A 22,902-nucleotide genomic window follows, 5' to 3' on the forward strand; every position below is an offset into this window, starting at 1 on the left:
ACAATATAATTTAAAAAATGGCAGAAAAGCTAAATAGGCATTTCTCCAAAGAAGACATGCAGATGGCCAACAGGCGTATGAAACAATATTCATGCATTCACATTGCATCATCTCAGCCTCCATATATGTCTCCAGTCTTGCTAGGAATAGCAGAGCCAATGTCCTTGTGGAAATAATACTCTATCGTGGCTCTTCCGATTAAACTTGGTGATGTTTCACAGTTTTTAAAATTATATTTTTATTAGAAGATTTGTTGGTGGCTGTAAGTTTGATAATGTTAAAAAAGTAACAAATCTTAAATAAAAGGTTTGTAATCTTTTCTGATAATTATCAGAGTACTTAAAAGTTAACTTAAGAAATGCACAATGCTATCCCTTATTGTTAATTTGATTTCAACTCTCTGCTAAACATTATTCTATAAAGCATGAATACTTTCAAAAAGTCTGAAAAACAAAAAAAAATATAAAACTCAAAGATTACTATTATTGAAATCATTTTTGCTCTACTTTCAGCTAGTCTCTGAACAAATAACTTTTTTCTTAAATATATCCGGATCCTGTTTTCACTTAAAATAATATTCAGGTCATTTGTGTATATCCTTATAAATTTTAGAGAATGTCTTTTAATTGATGTTATGAATACAGTATGTTGCTACTAAAAATAATGACAATAAAAGAGTAATAGCAATTTTAAATATTAGCATCTAAACATGAATGACACAAACTGGTTTTTAATTTTTTCAGACAAATGCAAGGTTCCTATCTGAGGATTCCAAACCAACTGCTGATTCCTTGAGTTCCACCCAACAGGCTGAAGTGTTGGTAACACCTGACAACACTGCGATCCCCATTTTAAGTGCTGAAGATGCAGAAAATGAAAAGGAAACTGCAGAATCTGTAGAAGACCATGCCAACGATAAGGTAAAAGTAACCTGAGTACACTAATACAATTTTTTAATTACCCAAAGTTCTCAATTTCAAGGCACAATCAAAGATATTATCTCTGTCTCAGTTTAGTTTTTTTTAAAGATTTATTTATTTATGCATAGAAGAACTGGGGTACAGGCTAGAAATATGGGGGGTGAGATGCTTCACCAGAGACAGAGTGAGGTGCAGACAGGCAGATCTACTGAAACACACTGCTGAGGGGAGCAGTGGGCTAAACGAGAGATCTGCTGCGCCATGTGGTTCACCTCCCTGGCAGGGGATTGAACTTGTGCTGCAGTAGCTGCGGATAGCTTCATAGTGCTGATGCTTAACCCCTTGTGCCACCAGGGAGGCCCCAGCTTAGTTTTTTTTAAAAGAGGATGATCATGTCAAATGTCTTCAATATTAGAAAAGTTGTGTGTTTTGAGTTACACTCCTTTTGCTAAGATATCATTGTTTCATTTCACAAAATTCAGATTCAGGTTAAACGTGTAGTTGCAGAATGTGAAGAAATCAGTTCACATGATATTATATGAATAAAAATAAAAATGAATATTAAATGTTGACATGTGAATTGTAAGTATGATATAGACATTATATTATCATGTGTTTTCAAAACTAAACTTTTTTGTTTTAAGGCTGAAAATTCTTCAGTACTAAAATCAGAAGAGAAAAGCAATGACCAGTCAGCAGATCAGGATCAGAGTTACAACCAAGAGCTGGGACTAAAGAATCAAGAGGAAAGTGGCAGTGATATCAGTGAGAATTTGGAGGATGCACCAACTGAAGCAACATTAGACCTAAAAGATGATATGATTGAGCCTAAAAAGAAAACACTCCCAGAGGGCACTGACTTCCCTGCTCCTGGTATTAGTTCCATTGTAGATTCTAACCAACAAGAAAGTATCACAGAGAAAAACCAAGAACTATCTATAAGTGATTCAAATCCTCAGTTGAACAGAAGCAGCAAAAGTAGCCAAGACCTAAGTGATCAAGGAAACCAAGAACAGGATCCAAATATTCCCAGTGGAGAAAAGGAGGAGGAAAAAGAGTCAGATGAGGTTGGTACACACAGTGATAACCCAGAAAGTGAGAGCGAATTTCCCCAGGAACATTCTAACAGCAAGCAAGAAGAAGATAGTACCCAATCTGATGATATTTTAGAAGAGTATACTCAACCAACTCAAGTAAGCAAGATGCAGAAGGATGAACTTGAACAGGATGATCAAGAACAAGAAGATGATAATGCCAATGCAGAGATGGAAGAGGAAACTACATCACAAATCAATAAACACAATCAAGGTATTGAATGGCAGAGCCAAGAGGAGAAATCTGGCCTGGAAGTAACCAGTAGCCATGAAGAGAAGGATAGGAAGACTGTTTCTGAGGCTTTGCTCATTGAGCCTGACACCAAAGGTGACATCTTGCCCAGAAATCATGGAGCTGATGATGAAAGCGATGATAGCCCCAGGCACAGTGCCAGTGATGACTACTCCTTTCCAAGCCATACTTCCCTGGAGCATGAAGGAGCTCAAGCCAATGACCATCACATCAAAAATGAGGAGCAAGGAGAAAGAGCACATGAAAATGAGAATGTAGACGCCAGTGAACCTGGAAAACACCAAGAGGTGAGATTTTTTACAGTGGTGCTTGTCCAATTAAGCAGTTAGCTTTGTCAAAAAAGAACAAGAAAGAAAAACAGCCATAATAGGATGTAAGGCACAGCATGGCGACTATAGTTAATAATACTGTAATACATATTTGAAAGTTGCTAAGAGTGGATCTTAAAATTCCTCATCATAAGAAAAAATATGTAAAAATGGGTGGGGGGGTGGAAGTTAACTAGACTTATTGTGGTGATCATTTCACAATATATACCAATATTAAATCATTATGAAATCAATATATGTCAATTCTACCTCAATTTTTAAAAATGAAAAAATACTAAGAGAAAAAACTAGCCATGACCTTTCTCTGCGTTCTCAGTCTTCTGTATGTACCTCTATGGTTCACTACTGAAATATATAATAATTATTTATTTTTCTCTCCATCTCCATCATTAGTCTGAGAATGCCTGTTTTATTTAGATTCTGCTAGAAGCAGACCCTGGATTTTAGCGCAGTCTATTTAAGAATAATTCAGGGAACAAAGAGGAGCGAAGACGTGGTACGGGACATTAATACAAAGAAAATCAACACAAGTTGTATCATTAAAGTCATTCCTCTGAATTATCCCATTTGGAGAGTGAGGAGCAAGGGCATTTACACAGGCTGAGAATTGCTAAGATGAGTCTAAGTTCCCAGCACTTCCCAGTCTCTCCTTTGAGTGATCAAGTAGATTTCCATGATTTTCCAGGCAGACATGCCTAGTAAATTCAGACATACCGGAACAGTGGGAGACAATGGTCACTGCAGCTCTGATTCATTAAGAGCAGACACCATGTTATACTCAAGTTGAACCACCAGCTCTAGAAAATGCCTCTAACATGAGATCCTGAAATGTTTACTGGGTTAGCTATAAAGATTAAAAACAACTTCATGTACAACTTCATTAAGCAAACACAAACCCAAATGATAATAATCAGAAAACTGTAGCAGATGAGAGTAAAGTTGGTTGTTCAATTAATAATTTAGAGGTTTCATGCAAAATCCTGGCAGCCACACACCAAAAACTTGAAGGTCAATATTAACCTCAGTTACTGAGATCTCTGGTACCATTTTAAAGTAGGAGGTTTCTTATACTGTAGAAGCTTGCTATGAAAACCTTGCCAACAGCTCCTTAAGAGATGAGTAGAATAACCATGCATTAGTTACAGTATTATATGATAATACATCATTTCTACCATTTCCCAAAATCCACAAGGGAGATTCCAATTTTGCTCTTGACATTAGTTCTAATTTTTACCCAGCAATCCCCAGAGATACAACACTGAATTCATCTTTTATGTATTTATGGAGATAGAAATAGCTCCTGTTTTTGGAGAGTTACTATTTCCACAGCTGTAACTGGTGTCTGTCTTTTGAGATCTGGAAAAATGTGGGTATGAAAAGCTCTCTGAAGGTATGCCTAGTGGAAATGTAAATTATGTAATGGCTTCCCCTTAAACAGACTTTAACTTCTGCTCTTATTATTATAAAGGCCAAGAAAGCAGAAGGCTCACCTCATGAAGAAGGAGGTTCAAGTGAAGGCAACATGAGGGTGCCCATTGCTGGTAAGTGTGGGCTCAGAAAGCTTTCTGGGACTACATCAAGACAGGGAAGGAATTAAAGATCAACAATATGGTTAACCCAGTCCCTTCCTTGCTACACCATGACTACTAAGAGGCTTTCCTCTCCCCAGTTCCCCCCCAGGAAATAGTCCCATAAATCACTGATATTTTTTGTTCCCACGTCTGATACACAAATACAGTTGAATGTGTTCACAAACTAAAACTCTTGTTGCGATAGGACTGTGGAAGCTGGACATCTTTTTCTCTAAACCCTTTTGCTTCTAACAACTAGTTCTACCTTATTTATTCTCAAGTTTATTACTTACTAGTGAATTTAGATCCCATTCAGAAGTAACACTGAATTTCCCATCACATACTGCAATCACAAACCTTTTGAATTTCAATACAATAAATTTCTCCTGGTTTATTTAACGTCTGACCAATGAGCACAGCATTGCACCAGACACTTCACACTGACCACCACGGGCATGCTGAGAAGAACTGTTTGTTGTTTTAAATCTCCAATTCAAACTGCACAGAAAATTTGAACTATTGTACCAAGCAGTCTGATGCCAGAGGGTCCACCTGAAAATGAACACATCCATCAAAATGGTTTCTGCTGTTTTCCCAAATGTTCTCTCTTATTAATGGAGAATGGAGCTAATTATCTCAATGATTTTGAGTTTATATACTCCATTAGCTTTCTCTCACTTTTATCCATTTTTTTCTGTTAGATTCTTGCATGAACTTCCAGTGTAAAAGAGGACACATGTGTAAGGCTGACCAACAGGGAAAACCCCACTGTGTTTGCCAAGATCCAGTGACTTGTCCTCCTACAAAACTCCTTGACCAAGTAGGTTTTCTGCAAACTGGTCTTACAGGGCCACAAATCCTTGGTAATTTGAATGAATGTAGTTTGCAATCAAAAATTTTTGTTTAAAATAAATAAATAAATACATAAATGTACAGGTTATCATCTAATATTTAAAGTGATACTGAATAGAACCAAATGCCAGCAAAATCAAAGTTCAACTGTTCCCTGAAAAGGTAATGATGGTTTCAATCTGTAGAATATCTGCAGCTTTAATGATACTGAACATAAAGAGAGCTAAATTGTCATCACCATTTTTATAATATAACTTATTCTTTGTGCCAAGAATTATGATTTTAATGACCTCACCTCCCTGACTACATCTTTGGCACAGCACGGTTTATCAGCCAGACTATCAGCTTCAAAGAGAAGAGTGTTTTCCCAATTACCATTCAAAAAAAAGTGGGATTTTTAAAAAAGATTTATTTATTTATGCATACAAGAACTGGGGCATAGGCCAGATATGTGAGGGGTGAGAAGATTCACCAGAGACAGAGTGTGGGGAACAGAACAGGCAGACAGACTGAAATACACTGCTGAGGGGAGCACTGGGCAAGACAAGAGAGGTCTGCCTGCACCATGTGGGTAGCTCCCTACCCGGGGATCGAACTCATGCAGCAGTGGCTGCGGCTAGCTTCAGAGGTTATGTCTTAACCCCTTGTGCCACCAGGGAGGCCCCAAAAGTGGTTTTCTTTTTTTCATGATTGTCTTTCTTAGGTTTGTGGCACTGACAACCAGACCTATGCTAGCTCCTGTCATCTGTTTGCCACTAAATGCAGACTGGAGGGGACCAAAAAGGGTCACCAACTGCAGCTGGATTATTTTGGAGCCTGTAAATGTAAGAATTAATCATTACTGCCAATCATGTTTGGTGAGAGCGTTTTGGGTTAATTTATGCATATGTGAGTTGTGTGTGTGTGTGTGTCTGTGTGTGTATACACTCATATATGCGAACAGGACAAAGTTAGTGTAGTTCTGAACTTTGGCTACACATTAACATCAACTGGGGAGACAAAATAAGAAGATTGCCCAGACTTTAAAGCTAAAAGATTTTTATTTAACTGAAACAGGTTAAACTTTGGCATTGTTTTTTCATCTAGACAACCTAATATGTAGTTAGGGCTCAGAACCACTATAATAATTAATAAATGAGATGAGTCACTGGAATTTTGCTGAATTATTTTGCTCTCTTTCCAATTTAAGTTAAGCCTCAGCCAGGTAGTTTCATGACAACACATTCTTCCAGAAGCTTTTTTTTTTAATTGTCTTCCTTCCCCAGTATATTCTCAAAATTTCTGGTTCTCTCCTTCTGATACACAAGTGGATTAAACCGTTCAACACCCTTGACATTAGGTGTGGTTGCAAGTGTTGCTTTGTCCAGTGAAATTTGAGCAAAAATCACTCATGTGGTATCTGGGGGATGCATTTAAAAACTTAAGGATGTGGTTCTCCATGTCCCCTTCCCCTAGTGTTGAGATAGTTGAGTGTTTGTCATCTTGAGCCCCAGAAAGACAGAGATGAACAGAACTCTCCTGCTGACTGGTATTAAGCTTCTATCAGGACCAAAACTAAACTCTCATTTCTTTAAACCACTGAGATTCAACATTATTTGTTACCACAGTATAAGCTAACTTCCCCTTTTCCTCTTCTCCCCCAGCAAGTAACTCTTGTGTCCTTCTCCTCCAAATTCCAACTCTCTGATTCCACAGCAGTGTTTCTCAGTCCTGGCTGCTCATCAAATTTTTTTGGGAGTTTTTAAAACTCCCTGATGGCCAGACTCCGCCCCAGGCCAATCAAATCACAATTTCTTTGAATGGCAGCTGGCCTCTGGTATGTTTTTAAAACACCTTAGGCAATTCTGATGTGCTACTAGGGTTAAGGACCACTGTTGTTATAATGGGACATCGAGGGTCTCAGTCACTGCAAGCTGTTGAGCCTGCTGTTATGAGGACTTGCCATAGGACAGGAGTAACACCCAATGGTTGAAATCTATTTACTTTCTGCTTGGAACAGCTATTCCTGCTTGTACGGACTTTGAAGTGACTCAGTTTCCTCTAAGGATGAGGGACTGGCTCAAGAATATCCTCATGCAGCTCTATGAACCTAACCCTGAACACACTGGATACCTAAATGAGAAGCAGAGAAATAAAGTAAGTTATCCATGGGTCAGCTGCCTTTGTGTCTATGGGGCCTGAGAAAACAATGTGTGGGGTGGGGTGCGGGGTCTACCTTTCCTACATATCAGCTTGCCTCCCTAAGCCTGGTTAGCCCAAGGGATTGACAGAAAGCAGTGGTCACCATTTATGCCACAGGTTTGGGACACTACAAAACCACTCCATCCCAGTGCAAAGGGCAGTGGGCAAGCTCTGGCTAGGCAATGTGAACCTCAATTGGCACTTACATATTCAGGCCCAATCATAAAATTTAAATCTCAACATCTCATAGTCCAAACATAGATTTATGGCATCAGGTAAGTTCGTTACTCACAATGTCAGTAATACTGTATGATTAAAATTTTCAGAATATTGATTCCAGAAGTTTGCAGAGAAAATGCATTTATTAGATAACAATTGAGTGCCTTTTAGGTCACTAGAATTGATTTACATACTGGAGCCACAACAATAATCGAACAAAAATCTCTGCTTTCATGAGCTTACATTCTAGGCAAAGAGACAGATGCTAAGAAAAAAGTGTATATATACACACACACACATAAATATGTAATATGAACATACAAGCAAACATATAAATATATGCAGATAAACGTTTAGGTAAATATATGTGTCAGAAACATGCTGTGAAACAAAAATGAAAGAAGGAGGGTAGGCATTAACTGTGTCAAAAGTTACTTACAGGTTGAGAGATGAGGACTAAGAGTTGGCCACTGATTTGGCCTGTGGGTATCATAGTTGAGTCTAACTGGAGCTGTTTCTAGAGTGGGAAGGAGAAAGATCTGAGTGGACAAGGTTCAAGAGAGAATAGAAGCAAGCACCAAGTATAAACAAAATATTCAAGGTGTTTTGTTATAAACTCGGAAGTGCAATGGGAAGGGAATGTGAGTACAAGCGACCCTCTATCCATGGGAGATTGTAGAGGTGGTTTCTATGCTTCTGGAAAGAACCATCTACTGAAGTGCCCAGCTGCCACAGGGTGTTCTTGGGTAGATGAGAAGAGTTGGACTTAGGTTAGGAGACAGGAAGTGCATCCAAACAAAGAGGAAAGAGTAGAAATTCTGTTTCCTTGCTTGCAGTTAGTTAATGGGTAATGTTCCAAATGGATACTTTCATATGCATTACACAAAAATAATTTCTGTCCTCTCTCTTTAATACATCATCACAGAGAGCCTTGAGAACAATAGTTACAAAACGTAAATTTCAGTAGGGTGACCAAAGTAATGTCCCATCAGAGCTAAACTGAAACTGAATGGACACTGGATAGAAATACCTGGAGGATTAAGGATAGAGCAGACCAGTGGGGAAAGGGTAGGGGGAAAGCTGAACTTTCCACAAACTGTTCAACAACTTTGCTGAGGTCAGTTCAGTTGTTTTCATTAAAAGCATTCCATAGTTTTAAGGAATTGGATGAACATTACTTGATTAAAGATCAAGGGACTTAAATGTTTTTAATATACAGCCTTTTTTAAAATGTTAGCTGTTATTTTATGCGGGAATAAGAAAGACTGTAGTGTTAAATTGAAGGCATTTAAGTTGATCTCAAAGGAGGGCTTATTTTCCAATTCTGTTACTCATCAAGTAAAGCTTAACAAGTGACATTTCCATTATACTTGTCTGATTTTGATGATCCCTCTTTCTAATCCTAGGTCAAGAAAATTTACCTGGATGAAAAAAGACTCTTGGCTGGGGACCATTCCATCGACCTTCTCTTAAGGGACTTTAAGAAAAACTACCACATGTATGTGTACCCTGTGCACTGGCAATTCAGCGAACTTGACCAGCACCCTGTGGACAGGTAGAAACCCTACCTTTCACATAACTGCATCATCTAGCTAATAGAATGTCTAGTTATCTATACAAAGAAAGTCTAAGCAGGGACCTCCCTGGTGGCACAAGGCATTAAGTCTCACCACTATCAAGCTATCTGCAGCCACTGTAGCACAAGTTCGATTCCCAGTGAGGGAGCTACGCACATGGCTCAGCAAAACTTTCCTGTCTCTCCTTCTGCTCCCCTCGGCAGTGTATTTCAGTAGATCTGCCTGTTCTGTTCCCCACCCTGTCTCTGGTGAATCCTCTCACCCCCTGAATCTCTGGCCTAAATCCCAGCTCTTATATGCACAGATAAATAAATAAATCTTTTTTTTGTTAGAAAAGTAGTTGTTTCAAAAAAAAAGTCTAAGCAAATTGAAGAAATTTCCCGTTTCCACTTTAGAATGCTGAAAAGGCAAGTGTGATTAGTCCAAACACAAAACTCCCTTTAAAGTCATAGAATATGGTCACGCCACAGTGCCCATATGTACATGGTAGGGCCCAGCCTCCAGCAGAAAATCCTTCAAATCTCTCATTCTTTTTTTTTGCAAAAACCTTCATTAGTAAAAAACTTTAATAGGAATCATATGCAATAGAGAGAAGAGAAAGAATATAGTTAAAATAGTTTCCCCATGAAACACCCATTACCCATTTGGGAAATGCTCAGCCAAATGGGGTTACCCAAAGCAGGGGCCCTGAGGCCTTATCTTGCCACAGTCTAAAGCAAGTCTAGAAGGAAAAGAGCAAAATCAAAACACAAGCCAGGATACAAGCTGCCATTGTCATCCTCCCAACAGGTACTTCGCCCACATCTTTCAGGTATTTCCTTCCATGTCTCCCAAGTCCCTGGTGCAAATCTTTGCTCATTCTTGGCACTAAATTTCCAAGATAAACTGATTGGCCCAACTTGGGTCAAGTACCTACATACGGAACAATCAGGTATGGCCAGTAGGTTAAGAACCAGGTTGCACAAATATGACTCTGGGGTATACTCCTATAAAGTTAGGGTGAAGTGAGGGCAGTTCCCAGTGAAAAAGGAAGGCTAGTGAATTGACATTGCAAAAGGTGTCTCTGTACCCATAAACACTTTATTTCATTCTCAACTTTCCATGTGTGCACTATCCATTTGGCTTGCTCCACAAACTTGTGGAAGGAAATGTCTTTGGTGATCCAGAGTTAATTTCCTACGTGGCTCATTGGCTGTCACTTCTTTCATTGCAGAGTCTTGACACACTCGGAGCTGGCCCCTCTCCGAGCTTCTCTGGTCCCCATGGAGCACTGCATAACCCGTTTCTTTGAAGAGTGTGATCCCAACAAGGATAAACATATCACCCTGAAGGAGTGGGGACACTGCTTTGGAATTAAAGAAGGTAAATGAATCATCGGCCAGGAGAAAGGGGTGACCTCTTCTCCAGATAAGACCTGAGTCCCGAGCCCTCGTCAAGAGGTCTGCTGTGGTCTCACCTTGAACCTAGAGGCAGAAAGGGGGCAGCATCCCAGTGGGATCCTTGGTCCTGTCCCTGCAAAGTTATTTCTTATTATCTTTATGATAATCTCTCTTCAAAAGTAACAAGGGTGAATATTTAGGGGGTAACTGCATTGAGGTCTTAGCATTCGGCTAAGACTAAGAAAATGATGTGAATCGAGAGAGCAGTGCCAGATCCCAAATGGCTACTCCTCTAAAGAGGGAATTTATAAAAAGGATTGTATACCCTTTTTTAATATGGGTATTAGGCCAGAACTTTTTTTTTAAATGAGTTAATTTTTTTATTGAGGTAACATTGGTTTACAACACTGTGTTCTAGAAGTATAATATTTCCCCCTTCAAATGTTACCACACTGCACCCTCCACCGAGACCCTGCCATCCCCACCATAGTCCACTGTGCTCCCTCCTCACTTTGTTCTTGCCTCACCTCTCTCCCCGATGGAAGCTTTAGCTTTACTGTCTTTTGTTGTTGGATAGGAATCCACAAAGATATCACTGAAGTTTATGCCATGAAGTGTTTTGCTTATGTTTTCTCTACGTATTTTATGGTTTCAGGTCTTACAACGAAGTCTTTTTTTTTTTTTTTTTAATACAACCAAGTCTTTTATCCATTTTGAGTTAGTTTTTGGGTATGGTGAGCCAAACACTTAAAAATCATATGTGAAGAGTAAGACAGCAAGCCTGATTCTGACAATGGGAGATGTCAAAAGAATCTTTGAATTTATTGCCAACACAAAAAGAAGACCAATACTTACATGCGAATTTGCGCCCAGACATTCTTTCTTTCATCCAAAAGTGACCCATACCTATATCTTCAGTGACAACACAAAAAAATCAAGTTTCTTTCTTTACTCTCATAGTAAAGGAATTTAAATTTAGACATTTGTCTTATTAAGTTGTGTCTTAATGTACTTCCTTTTCTTAGCCTAAGTGAGAGTCAATAGTAAATTTTTGAAAACTGTTCAAAAATTGACCAATCAAAACTGCTTGCAGAATGTGCATCAACAGTAAACATCAAATCTCTAAAGCAGAGAGTCCCTGTTTATATGTTCACGCTATACATGCAACATGAATATGCAGCCAAGCAATAAAGAAAAGTAAGTTCATCAAGCGTCAGAATTCCCCCAAGAGAGGGCCCCTCTTGTGGCATAGGGGTTAAATCTCAGTGCTATCACGCTATTACATCACTGCTGTGGCCTGAGTTTGACCTCTGGCCAGGGAACTAATGCACATATGTCACAGCAGACCCCTCCTGTCTCACCCACTGCTCCCCTCAGCAGTGTATTTCAGTAGATCTGCCTGTTCTGCTCCCCACTCTCTCTAGTGAATCCTCTCACCCTCCCGCACCTCTGGCCCACACCCCAGTTCTTATATGCATAAGTAAATAAAAATAAATCTTAAAAAAATAATAATAATAATTCCCCCTAAAATGGTAATTTACCGAAAAGGACTTCACATTAAAAAAAGATTCTTCACGTGTATGTGTAACTCTTTCAAAATAGATAGAAAGAGTTGAGAGTGTGATCAGATTGTTATTGACAAAGGAAAGCAGAAAAGAGTAGTCCTTTACTTCTATAATATTATTCTGTGAAATAAGCACAACCATAATGACCAAATTTTCCACATTTTCCAAGGATCAAGAATCTGGGCGTAACATAGCTGGACGATTCTCCTTTAGAGTCTACTCTAAGGTCACTCATGTGGCAGTAGGCAGGAGACTTCAGTTCCTCACCATTGAGTCCTCTCTATAGGGTTGAATGAATTTCCTCCAGAGGAGGTGATGAGAGAGCGGGAGACTGAAGCCTCAATATCTTTTATAACTCAACCTCAGACGTGACATACCATTACTCCTGCCGTATGCCATTGATGACATAGACTGACCCTGCTACAGTGTGGAAGGAAAGTACAGGAGGAGTGATCATTAGGGGCCATCTTGAAGCTGGCAACTGTATACTATTTATACTCACTTAAATTTGATAGGAAATGTCATCCCCAAATAAATGAGACCTAGTTGAAGCAAAATATAAGTTTTTATATGGGATTTTATTAGGACTGTAGTTCAGGAGACACAAATTCAAGAAGCCCCTGAATCATGTTCTGAATTGCCTGGATGGAGTAGAGCTTATATTTACCTAGAAAAGGTGGTTCTCAGGTCAGCTATGCAAATGAGGGTTAGAAGGCTACTGAATTCTGATGTTAACCTATTATGCAAATTAAGCTACAGGTCATTCAAGTTCCTACTGGTGCAATAACATGCAAGTCAGGTGAAAAGTTTGTTGAGCTTTGTTGAGCAACGATTGGTCAAGTTACCATGCTGGGCTGGCTATGATGGACATACCTGGGTATACCTGAGGCCGGACCTCCAGTAATCTCCCAACTCTGTCTTAGTTTTACCCAGTCTTGCATAGCTCTATCTTGTTTTCTTTCTTCTTTTCTTTTTTCTTGTATTTTTTAAATCAGAATTTAAAAAGCCACTAAGTTCCAGACCCATACAAATAATGACCACTTCCTTTCTAACATCTGTTCTAAAAGCATAGTACTTATAAATTCAAATAGATCCCTTAAAATGGTTAAAACTGTCCTTTCCAATTCCCATGTTAAAAAAGACAAAATGTGCTCAAGTACAGCTGCTCCACCCCTTCAATTCCACCATTATCAAGAGGGGAAAAGTTAGCTGGAATGGGACATATTTATGTATGCCTTTTTATATGGCATGAGATTTTTGAAAGCATGATCAAGGGGCAAATTTGAGCAAAGGTCATTTATTTAAGGAAAATAGTTGACTTTCTTGTTCCTTCTAAAACTCTTGGCTGCTCTTCAGCTTGTAGGCTCACTCTGGCTCTGTGCTGGGTGGTTGTCTGTGAACAGTTACTGGTAAAGCTTCTAATGATTTTGTTTGTTCACTGTGGTTTGGCCATGATTATGTATTTTGAAGAAGGAAAAGTATTATCACATAGTAAGCCAATAAAGGTGATATTAAATACTTGCTCAGAATAAGTAAACAGTTTTGCTTTGGGATAGAGCTAGAAGAACAAAAACAATCTCTAATTGTAAATATACCCTTCCTTCTTTCAGGACTCAGTATGCCACAGGACAAGATAAAGTATAGTCAGTGTTTTGCTGAATTTTAACTGCCTTTGATCTAAATTAAATGTAGTCAAATATTCCAGCTTTGTCATTAATCATGTGAATTAGGGCATAATACTTATCCTCAGTGAGTCTCATTTTCCTTGTGTGTAAAAATGGGGTTCAATTAAGAGATGGAAGAGTCTTTTATGTACTTAGTGCCCATGTCATACCAAGTACTGACATATACCCACGTTGATCTTTAGAAAATCCTTTAAGCCCAATAGTGAAAACAAGTCAGATCACGCAGGTCCCACTAAGTCCGTTCAAGACATTATCCTAAGATGCTGAGTGATCACTAAAGTGCTTTTAACAAGGGAGTGACTTCACTGCACTTGTATGTAAGAAAGATTCTTTTGGTTACATTGTGGAGAAGCCAGAGAATAGTTGAGATGCTGTTGTGGTAAATCCAGGCAAGAGTTGATGAGAATTTGAACTTAGGGAGTTACAGTGGGTAAAAACAAAAGTGAAAACATATCCAAGATATAACTTAAAATACAAACATATTAAAGATATATTCAAGAATATAAACATATTCATGATGTATAACATATAGAAATAATAAAACAGTGCTTGACAGGAAATAATGGGAGTGGGGTGGGGTGGTTACTAAGAAATAGACTGTTGAGTAACTGAAAGAGAAATACAACCTGGGTTCCAGACTCAGGCCAGGCAGGGTAAATAGAGGTATCCTCTATTTACAAGAGGATACAAGAAGTATCCTCTTGTTCCACAAGAACAAAAGCAGATTTGGGGGCCATAACAAATTCCATTTTGGACATGTTGAATGTTTAAGTACTAGGGAGACAATATATAGTTGATAGATGAATATATGGGTCGGTAGTTAAGGACTGTTTTAGCATTATTTTGGGGAATGATGAACATGCCGAAAGTAATTGACTCCAGAAAAGGGAATTAATTCCCCAGGGAAAATGTGTTAAGTTACATGGAAAAAGGCATAGGGGTGAGTGCTAAGGAGCAACACACCAGAAGATGGATAAAGGAAAGAGTTCACGAAGGAAAATCCAAAGTCTCCTGAAAAGGAAGGAAGGAAGAAAACAGGGTAGTGCCATTTCAAAGAGAGTGTTTCAAGGAGAAGGAGGTAGACAAGTGCTGAGATGTCAAGTAAGATAAAGACCGAGAATAAGGATATCTTGGTGCCTTAGTAAGAAATCTGGTGGAAGTGAGAATGGCACATATTAAAAAAACTAGCAACAACAAATGTTGGCGAGGGTGTGGAGAAAAAGGAACTCTCCTGCACTGCTGGTGGGAGTGCAAACTGGTCCAACCACTATGGAGAGCTGTGTGGAGATTTCTTGACCTACTAAACGTAGAACTTCCATATGATCCAGCAATTCCACAACTAGGTATTTACCCAAAGGACACAGAAACATCAATTCCAAAGAGCACCTGCACCCCTATGTTTATAGCAGCACTATTTACAATAGCTAAGCTTTGGAAACAGCCCAAATGCCCAAAAATAGATGACTGGATCAAGAAGATGTGGTACATATACACCATGGAATATTACTCAGCAATCAAAAAAGATAAACACATGCAATTTGCAGCAACATGGATGGAGCTGGAAGGGATCATGCTCAGCGAAATAAGCCAGAAGGAAAAAGAAAAATACCGGATGGTCTCACTCATAACAGGAATCTAAAAAACTTAAATAAGGGACCAGGAAAAAGAATAACTATAAGAAATAAAATGTCAAAATCAGCAAACAACTGTGAACCAGAGACACTCTGTGGGGGTTGGGGGCAGGGAAAGGAGGGATTGGGGTCAAAATAAGGGGGTTGCAATTGTATGGGGAATATAAAAATAAATAAATAAATAAAAGAAATCTGGTGGAATGATAGAGATGGAAGCCAGAGTTATAGCTTGAGAAAGAATAGAAGATGAGAAATAGTGAAAAGTAAATGTTTGAATACAGGAAAGGGAGAGGGATATAAAGTTGAGAAAAGCTTTTTTGATATTAAAGAAGCTTAAGAACTTGGTCATCATTCATTCATTCATTAAATCTTTGCTCAAAGGTCAATACAGTACTAGGCAGGTCGAAGGCTAGATATAAAGCATATTTAGACACTGATGGCAAGGGCCCAGTAAGAAAGGAAAAGAAGTGTATATAACAATTTTAAAAATGAAAATAAGGGGAGAAATTTGAAATCAGAAGAGATCCAGGTCCAGGGCAAAGACAGGTGGTTAGCTTTAAGTTCAGAAGTACAGACAACTTTCTGAAACAACAGAGAGAATACAAAAAGTATGAGAGCAAATATAAATAAATTTCTAAGTAATGAGGCTATTATTCCCATTTTACAAATGAAGCCCATATGCAAAATAAACATACTAAAGCCCATGGGGTGAAATGAAGCTTTATATTGAGCAGGAAAAGTACTTGGTGTCCCAGACAAGGTAGTAGTTCAGGGTTCAAATGAACCTGCTTTAAGTATTTGTCCAATAAGTTACTGAGATTGGCCCATACCATTAAAGAATGGTCTTATATTTTCCAAAGGACACTGTCTTCTTCCATAGGGGCGGCAACAGTTTCTTTTACTATTACTTGTTTGGAAGCTTCATTTAACTGCTACTATTATTTATTTCTATTGTAATTTAGCAACCCTTAGAACCTAGTGACATGGCACTTCCCCTCAACCTCCTCTATCAGTGGTTCTCAATCCCTACTTCAGAACTACCTAATAGAACTTTCTAAAGGGATACAAACCATTGACCCCCTCATTAGGATTCTGATGTAGAAGGCCAAGGCCTGAAGATATATATTTCAAAAATTTTCACAGTGATGTTGACGCCCTTCCAGGGTTGAGAATCACCATGTCCAGTCTTCTAAGATGGGTTCTCTAATCCCCCAACTCTAACATTGTTTGCTTATATTACCACTCTGCTTCCCGCTAAAAGTGTTTTGTTTTGTCTTTTACAGAAGACATAGATGAAAATCTCCTGTTTTGAATTAAGATTTGAAAGAACTCACCATTCATCATCTTCCTGACTACTTCTGAAATATATGCAGCCATGATACCTTATAGATTTATATTTAGCAAAATGTTTGCATGTCTCAGAAGACAACGAGAGTAAATTGCTTGACAACAGTATATGCACCAAGCATTTAACATTAACTCTGGAAATAAAACTTTTAAATTAAGGTAAATATAGGCAAAATACTGTACACTATTTGTAAACAGGAGTTTAACTTACAACTCTCTGCATCCACTTATGAGATACTAATTATAAAACTTGAAAAACTGATATGTTCATTCTATCAATAAAATCATATATACACCAAGAACTTGGCCCAATGCTTTCGTTGTTAATGTATGTTATTTTCAATATCTTAATAAACAACCATAAAATTCATGTTTATTCAACTTATTCGATGTTTATTTCAACAATTATATGTGAAAGCTCACTCAAGACTCACACTACGTATCAAATAATAATTGTGCTTCCTAGATCCTACTACTTAACAACAACAACAAAAAAAGTGACTTGGTTCAGGAAACATTTCCAGTGGGAAACAAATATTCAGTTATTCAAGTATTTGTGAATGTCCTTTGTCATAAGTTTAAACAGAAAAAAACTGAACTCAAGTGCTCTTTCCAAAATTCAATTAACATGAGGATGACTATGCCATGCTTGTTACAAGGATTCCAGTTTTTGCGTAGCTATGCATATGTGTGTGTATCAGAGAAGAAGGAAGTCTCCAAAATATCTACATTTTTCATATCCTCAAAATAAAGGCAATATAGAGATAAAACAGATGGTAAAGAGTCTCAAAGTGTCTCGATACCAATATAGGCAGAGATAAATATTACTTTGTAAGATAATAGCAAGAAAATGTGTCATAAGAAAAAATATGCACTTTCAATTGAGTTCTTTCATGATTATTGTTATAGTAAAAGTTAGGTAGCAAAATATGTGACACCATGATAGAATTGACAACTTCTAAATCAAGGCAATAAAAGAACCTTTCACCAACTTTATTCTACTTACAATAATTTGAAGGAAAATTAAATGGTTTTATACATAATTTTTTTCTTATATGAAATAAAAGCTATACATGCAATTGTCTTTATTTTTTTCAAGTAATCAAAAATCTGTTGTTATCATTGTTTAGAGCCTTGTATGTAATGGTCACTTAAAGAATGTGTCCCTTGGAATTTTACCTAAAAGATTCTTACAAAAGAATTTGGTTTTGTATCAGAATAATTTCTGATTAACTTTTACGTTTTACTCATTACATCTTTCCTTAGCATAATGAGTCCCTTGTTCCTAACCACCATGTAACACAATGTAATTTTTAAATACATAAGTTCAATTTGGTTAACCAAATTTGATTACTATAATTTTTTTAACTATGGAAGTAATTTTAGAAATAGTTCCAATCTCAGATTTTTTTTTACGTGTAGCTGCAAGAAAATATGAAAGTCTTAACTAATAAAAACCAAATTTCTAATTTTAAATTTGTTAGGGACAGTAAAATTGTGTTTGAAAATATTAGATTTAAATTACCATTTTAAATATTTTAAATGTTTTGGAAAAGTGAAAGGTGATTTTAATGCTAAAGACACTGACATAGTGTTTGCTAAAAATGCTTCACTCAAAAATAATTTTCACTTTGAAATAAAAATATTTAATGAACAATATCAAATTTTAATTAAATTTCAGAGCCTTATATTTCCAATCAGTTAAGGTTCCATGTATATAGCTGCCCTGGATGACCTGTAGAAACACGGTAATATTTTTCCTGGTCACAATTTTTAATTATGAGTTGTTTGTGATATATACATTCTCTAATCCCAGTCCAAGAGACAAAATTATTTTCTCAGTATTTCTGTAAGCCTATCTCTGTGTAATTAAATATAAGTTGGAGCTTCTAGTCTGCAATCAGCTATTCAGTGTAGCCTGAATTTGGTGACTCATAGTGCCCCTGACCACAAAGGCATTAGCAACATGGCTTAAATACTAGATGGGCAGAGGCGTTCTAGGTGATCACACAACTACTTGAATCCATTGCTCCGAGGGTCACTGGAAGCAAAGGTAATTGAAAAGATACAGTACAATTTGGACTGATTCTATAACACGCAGTAAAAGAATATAAAATATTCTTGTGTTGGATACTTTAATGCTTTCTAGTAGGTCCACTTGTAAAAAGGGGGAAAAAATTCAAGGGTTTGAATCCAGAAGATTGAATCTAGAAGGAAAAACATGGAAAAGAAAGATAAGTGTGAAAACTGTCTAAATTCAAGCAAAGTAAAATGGTTATGAAGATAAATCAGTTGAGTTTCAAATGCATGTAAAATAGCTGAAATGTTATATATATGATATGTCTTGCTTCCAGTGCTGGGGATGAGTATTAGTAAGAATGTGATCATGTTGATTTTTCTTCCAAAATTCAATGCCAGAATAGTGATCTGGTTTGAAATTCACAAGGTAAGTTAATTTGAATGATATATGATTTAGAACCATAAAAAGATTTGTTTCTGGAATCAGCTGGCCACATTGATTTACTTTATCAAATTTGTTCAGACTGTGTTTATTCTCTGCCTACCATTATACCTTACAAGATTATCCTGTATCATTTCCTTTTGAGAAATTATAATTGTCAATAGTAGCATCCAAATCATATCAAACCTTGGTAAGTCTCATGGCAGTAAAAGCTAAAAATGTATTTATTGGTATATTACATGAGAAATCTCACTTAAATCTGTGGTGCTACATCCCCTATAGAAAACATAGTATGACCCTGGTGTTTGAATATATGTGGGTAGAGATCACAATTCAAATAACTTCAGGGAGCACACAGGTAATAGTTTGAACTACGAGATGATAAGAAGAGTATGACCAAAAAAAAGACATGTTTTGTTAAAGGCATTCAAAATTTCAAAAGCATTTGTTCTAGGCTTACAAAACCTGAAATCTAGAGCAGAATTTAGCTTTAAGATTTTAACTATGGAAATGAGATGTTGGACACTTTCAAAACTCTCGCCGGTCAGTTTACAATGGGAATAGTACTTAGGAAAAAACTAAAACTGATCTCCTAACCCTTCAATGCAGCAGGCTGCGCCTCCCATGCTGTCTCTTGACAAGGTCCAGGCATTGGGGTAGACTCCCAAGAAGCGGGGAGTTCCTGTGCTCCCCCTAAGAGGGAAAGTTGTACTTCCCAGAAGAAGGAAGTTCTTGCACTTCCCAAAGAAGATCTGAACTAGGGAGTCTCCATGGCAACGCCTGCTAATGCTCTCCTCTTTGTTCTTGGTTAATGCTGAAGTAAGTTAGTTATAAATTGGCCTGTGAAAACCTAATTTGGACCCAGGTGACAGTTAGCTTATTGTTCTTATGCATGAACTATCACAAAAGAAGTAAAAATTGCTAACGGTACAGTTAGGAAAGAAATGTTTTGGCCCTGAGAACTATGCAGAACAAGCTGCCCTGAACCAACTGTGCTTGGAAGCCATAGCATGTTTGCACCAGCAATACATTTCCTGGTGTTTGCAAGAGGTCAATTGTTCTCAGGCCATGTGGAGGTTAGGAATTTCTAGTTAGGAGTTAGACTTCAGTAGAACTTCCATAGATTTGATGAGTTGTTTTAGACCACTTTGAAGTAATCAATATATTAACCAAGTTAATTGAGTACTAGGAGATAGATTGACTTTAGTAATTGTATATAGAATAGGAATTTTACACCCACTTTGTAATTGGGAAAGTTTAATTGTTGCCAAATGTTGTGCTGTCTTGTATGATTGATCATGCTAGTAAATGAGCTGTACCTAGGAAACTAATTGTTCTTAGGTTACCAAAGAAATGGCCTCTGTAGGCCTCTGTAGGTGTAAGGCCAAGGGAGTCTTTACATGATCATGAGAAAATATGTATTGATTGTCTTTGCTCTGCTTCAATGTTTACGCTGATGTAATCCCACCGTTCTCATTAAGGTATAAATAAAGACCCGCTGAGACCCTCAGCAGGAGATACTTGCACGAAATAAGGTGTCTGTGTCTTCCTCACTTCTACCTCGCTCCACTTCCCTTCAGCCCTCCGAGAAAGAGAAAAGACTTCACCGACTCCGTCCTCTCCTTTCTGAGATCCCTGACACGACTTCTAGCTGGAGCAGGTCTCCATCACTTCACTTCCAGACTGTTCCTTCAGAATGATCCTCCTCATATTGGCTGGCCTTCTGAGTACTGCCATTGCCTTGCCCATCCCCGTGAGTACTCCGCCTCTGGCGTGGACTCCACTTATGTCTTATAGACGTTGTTTCTGGGTTAGATAACTTACCTCTTCTCATTTCCACAAAGGGGGATAGTATTGTCCAGGAAAGTCACAAAACTAGGAATTTACTACTTTCCCTCAGCCAAGAGTTTTCCCAAACCAAAATAAGAACTACCTAAGAGGATAAAAATGTATCAAAAGCACCCAGGAGCCCCAGTTGAAACCTAAGCTCTCAAATAAACCTAGTAACATAGTACAAGTATTCCACAGTGACCCAGGTCTTAATTATGCAGTTTGAGTTGAGTTCCAGTTCCAGTTCCTTCATCCCAAGCTATTTCATTTGACTATTGACTACAGCCAGGCCTCCACATCTATGCAAATGAAACTGAGTCTAATCTGTTCATTACAGTCTAAATATCCAGGGCACCAAGGAGGGAGCAAGCTTGTAACAGAGGAGCTTTTCAAAGACGTGAGAGAGCTTTCAAAACCTGTGTTTGCAGAAACAAAAATTAAATTTACTCTTTCACACTCACTTCACTTCGAACTTAATAATGCTAAGCTCTAAACAGGGACATTGCTCCAACAAAGGAAAAGAGATGCAATATATAACTAAAGAAATATAAATATAAATTCTTTGGAAATAAGTTTTAAGACAAAAAGTTTGTGACTAATTCACTAGACAAAATTAAGTCAATTTTTATTAGATACTCAACTTTTATTTCAGAAGTGAAGCTACACTGCTGATGGATATAATGCGCAATAATGACTTGTTAACTATTCTCATTTAGAATACAGTTACCGAGAGTTAGTTGTTAATTACAGAGAGTTACTTGTTACTGTCTGTAACAAGTAACATATTGCCTTGTCTTGATTTACCTTGTTACCTGTTGTTGCTGTTATTGTTTTACAAGTTTCAGCAATCTGGAGGGAGTTCCAGTGAACAGGTAAACTTCTAATTGTATTTTCAAATGACGTGTTTATCATTTTAAAAGTTTGCAATTATCTAAAAGGACTAACATCATCTTTCTTTTATCAGAGATTTAACTTTTACCCACTACAAGGACCACCGTTTTTTCCTCCGATCCCATTTCTTCCACCACCACCACGGCCCCCAGTAAGCATGGGCTTGGGGAATTTCAAATTGCAAAAGTATGTATTATTTGAAAAGTGGTTGTGAAAGTTTCCAAATTTTGATACAGAAATATGAGGTTTTTAGAGGTGGTTAGGTTCATCTATTCATCAGTAATGGTGGAGTGTAATGGGAGCTAGCAAATTTCCCTCCAAATCTCAATAACTCATTTCAATGTCTCTCTATACTTACCTTCAACTAGGTGTCCATACTGAGTTACTATCACTGCAAGCCTACTTACTCATCATGAGAGTATTCATATAATATTCATTCATTTTATTTTCCTAAATCGCCTTACTGCTTTTTCTAAAAAGATTTTTTTCAGCTCTCATAGCTTTTCCTCACAGGCCATTTATTGTACTGTTCTTGTTGCACTCTCTCCTAATATCTGTATTCTTCTAACACTGTTTAGTAAGGGCCAGAATAATGCTAAACATCTAATAGAATTGCCCTCATTCTACATCTAGCACTTTTGCTGGTACAGATAACATTCATTCAGTTAACAGTTACTGAGTGTCTACTATATAATATACATATAGATATAGAAAAAGTGTAAGTTCACAACCTGATGAGATTCATAAATGGAAAAAAAACACATAATTTGATCAGTGCTTCTAAATGCAAATACAAAGCCAACATGTGCTGTGGATTACAGATTTCATTCACAGAAAGGATAGTATCTGAATGAGAGGATGAAAGATGAGGGGGGAATAGGGCACTCCAGCCAGAGGGAACAGCAAGTGCATGGGTATGAACCTGAGGACAAGGTGATTCAGGCAAAGAATGATCAGGATAAGGTTGCATTACAAGTTGAAGACACAATCAATTTGGACTGTATTTAAGCAATGTTTTAGAAAGCTCACACACATCTTAAATTAGTGTCTTGCTTAACTCCTTGTGGGATCATCTAAATATTTTTAAAATATAAACACAATTTTGAATAGTTTATTT

General features: G+C 37.6%; 1 protein-coding gene across 1 annotated transcript in view; it reads left to right on the plus strand.

Moving 5' to 3' along the window:
- SPARCL1 (SPARC like 1) overlaps positions 1 to 16,568 on the plus strand; it is a gene marked incomplete at its 3' end in the record, with an annotated part of 56,975 nt that extends 40,407 nt beyond the window's left edge. The window contains exons 3-11 of the mRNA XM_084233582.1: positions 744 to 920; positions 1,565 to 2,554; positions 4,065 to 4,137; positions 4,869 to 4,987; positions 5,723 to 5,843; positions 7,019 to 7,155; positions 8,826 to 8,974; positions 10,210 to 10,358; positions 16,540 to 16,568. Of these exons, the coding sequence (XP_084089708.1) occupies positions 744 to 920; positions 1,565 to 2,554; positions 4,065 to 4,137; positions 4,869 to 4,987; positions 5,723 to 5,843; positions 7,019 to 7,155; positions 8,826 to 8,974; positions 10,210 to 10,358; positions 16,540 to 16,568 (1,944 nt within the window). The remainder of the gene's footprint in view (positions 1 to 743; positions 921 to 1,564; positions 2,555 to 4,064; positions 4,138 to 4,868; positions 4,988 to 5,722; positions 5,844 to 7,018; positions 7,156 to 8,825; positions 8,975 to 10,209; positions 10,359 to 16,539) is intronic.
- Between the last annotated feature and the right edge of the window lie 6,334 nt (positions 16,569 to 22,902).

The sequence above is a fragment of the Talpa europaea genome (genome assembly GCF_964194135.1).
Source record: "Talpa europaea genome assembly, chromosome: 5".
NCBI classification, from domain to species: Eukaryota; Metazoa; Chordata; class Mammalia; order Eulipotyphla; family Talpidae; genus Talpa; species Talpa europaea.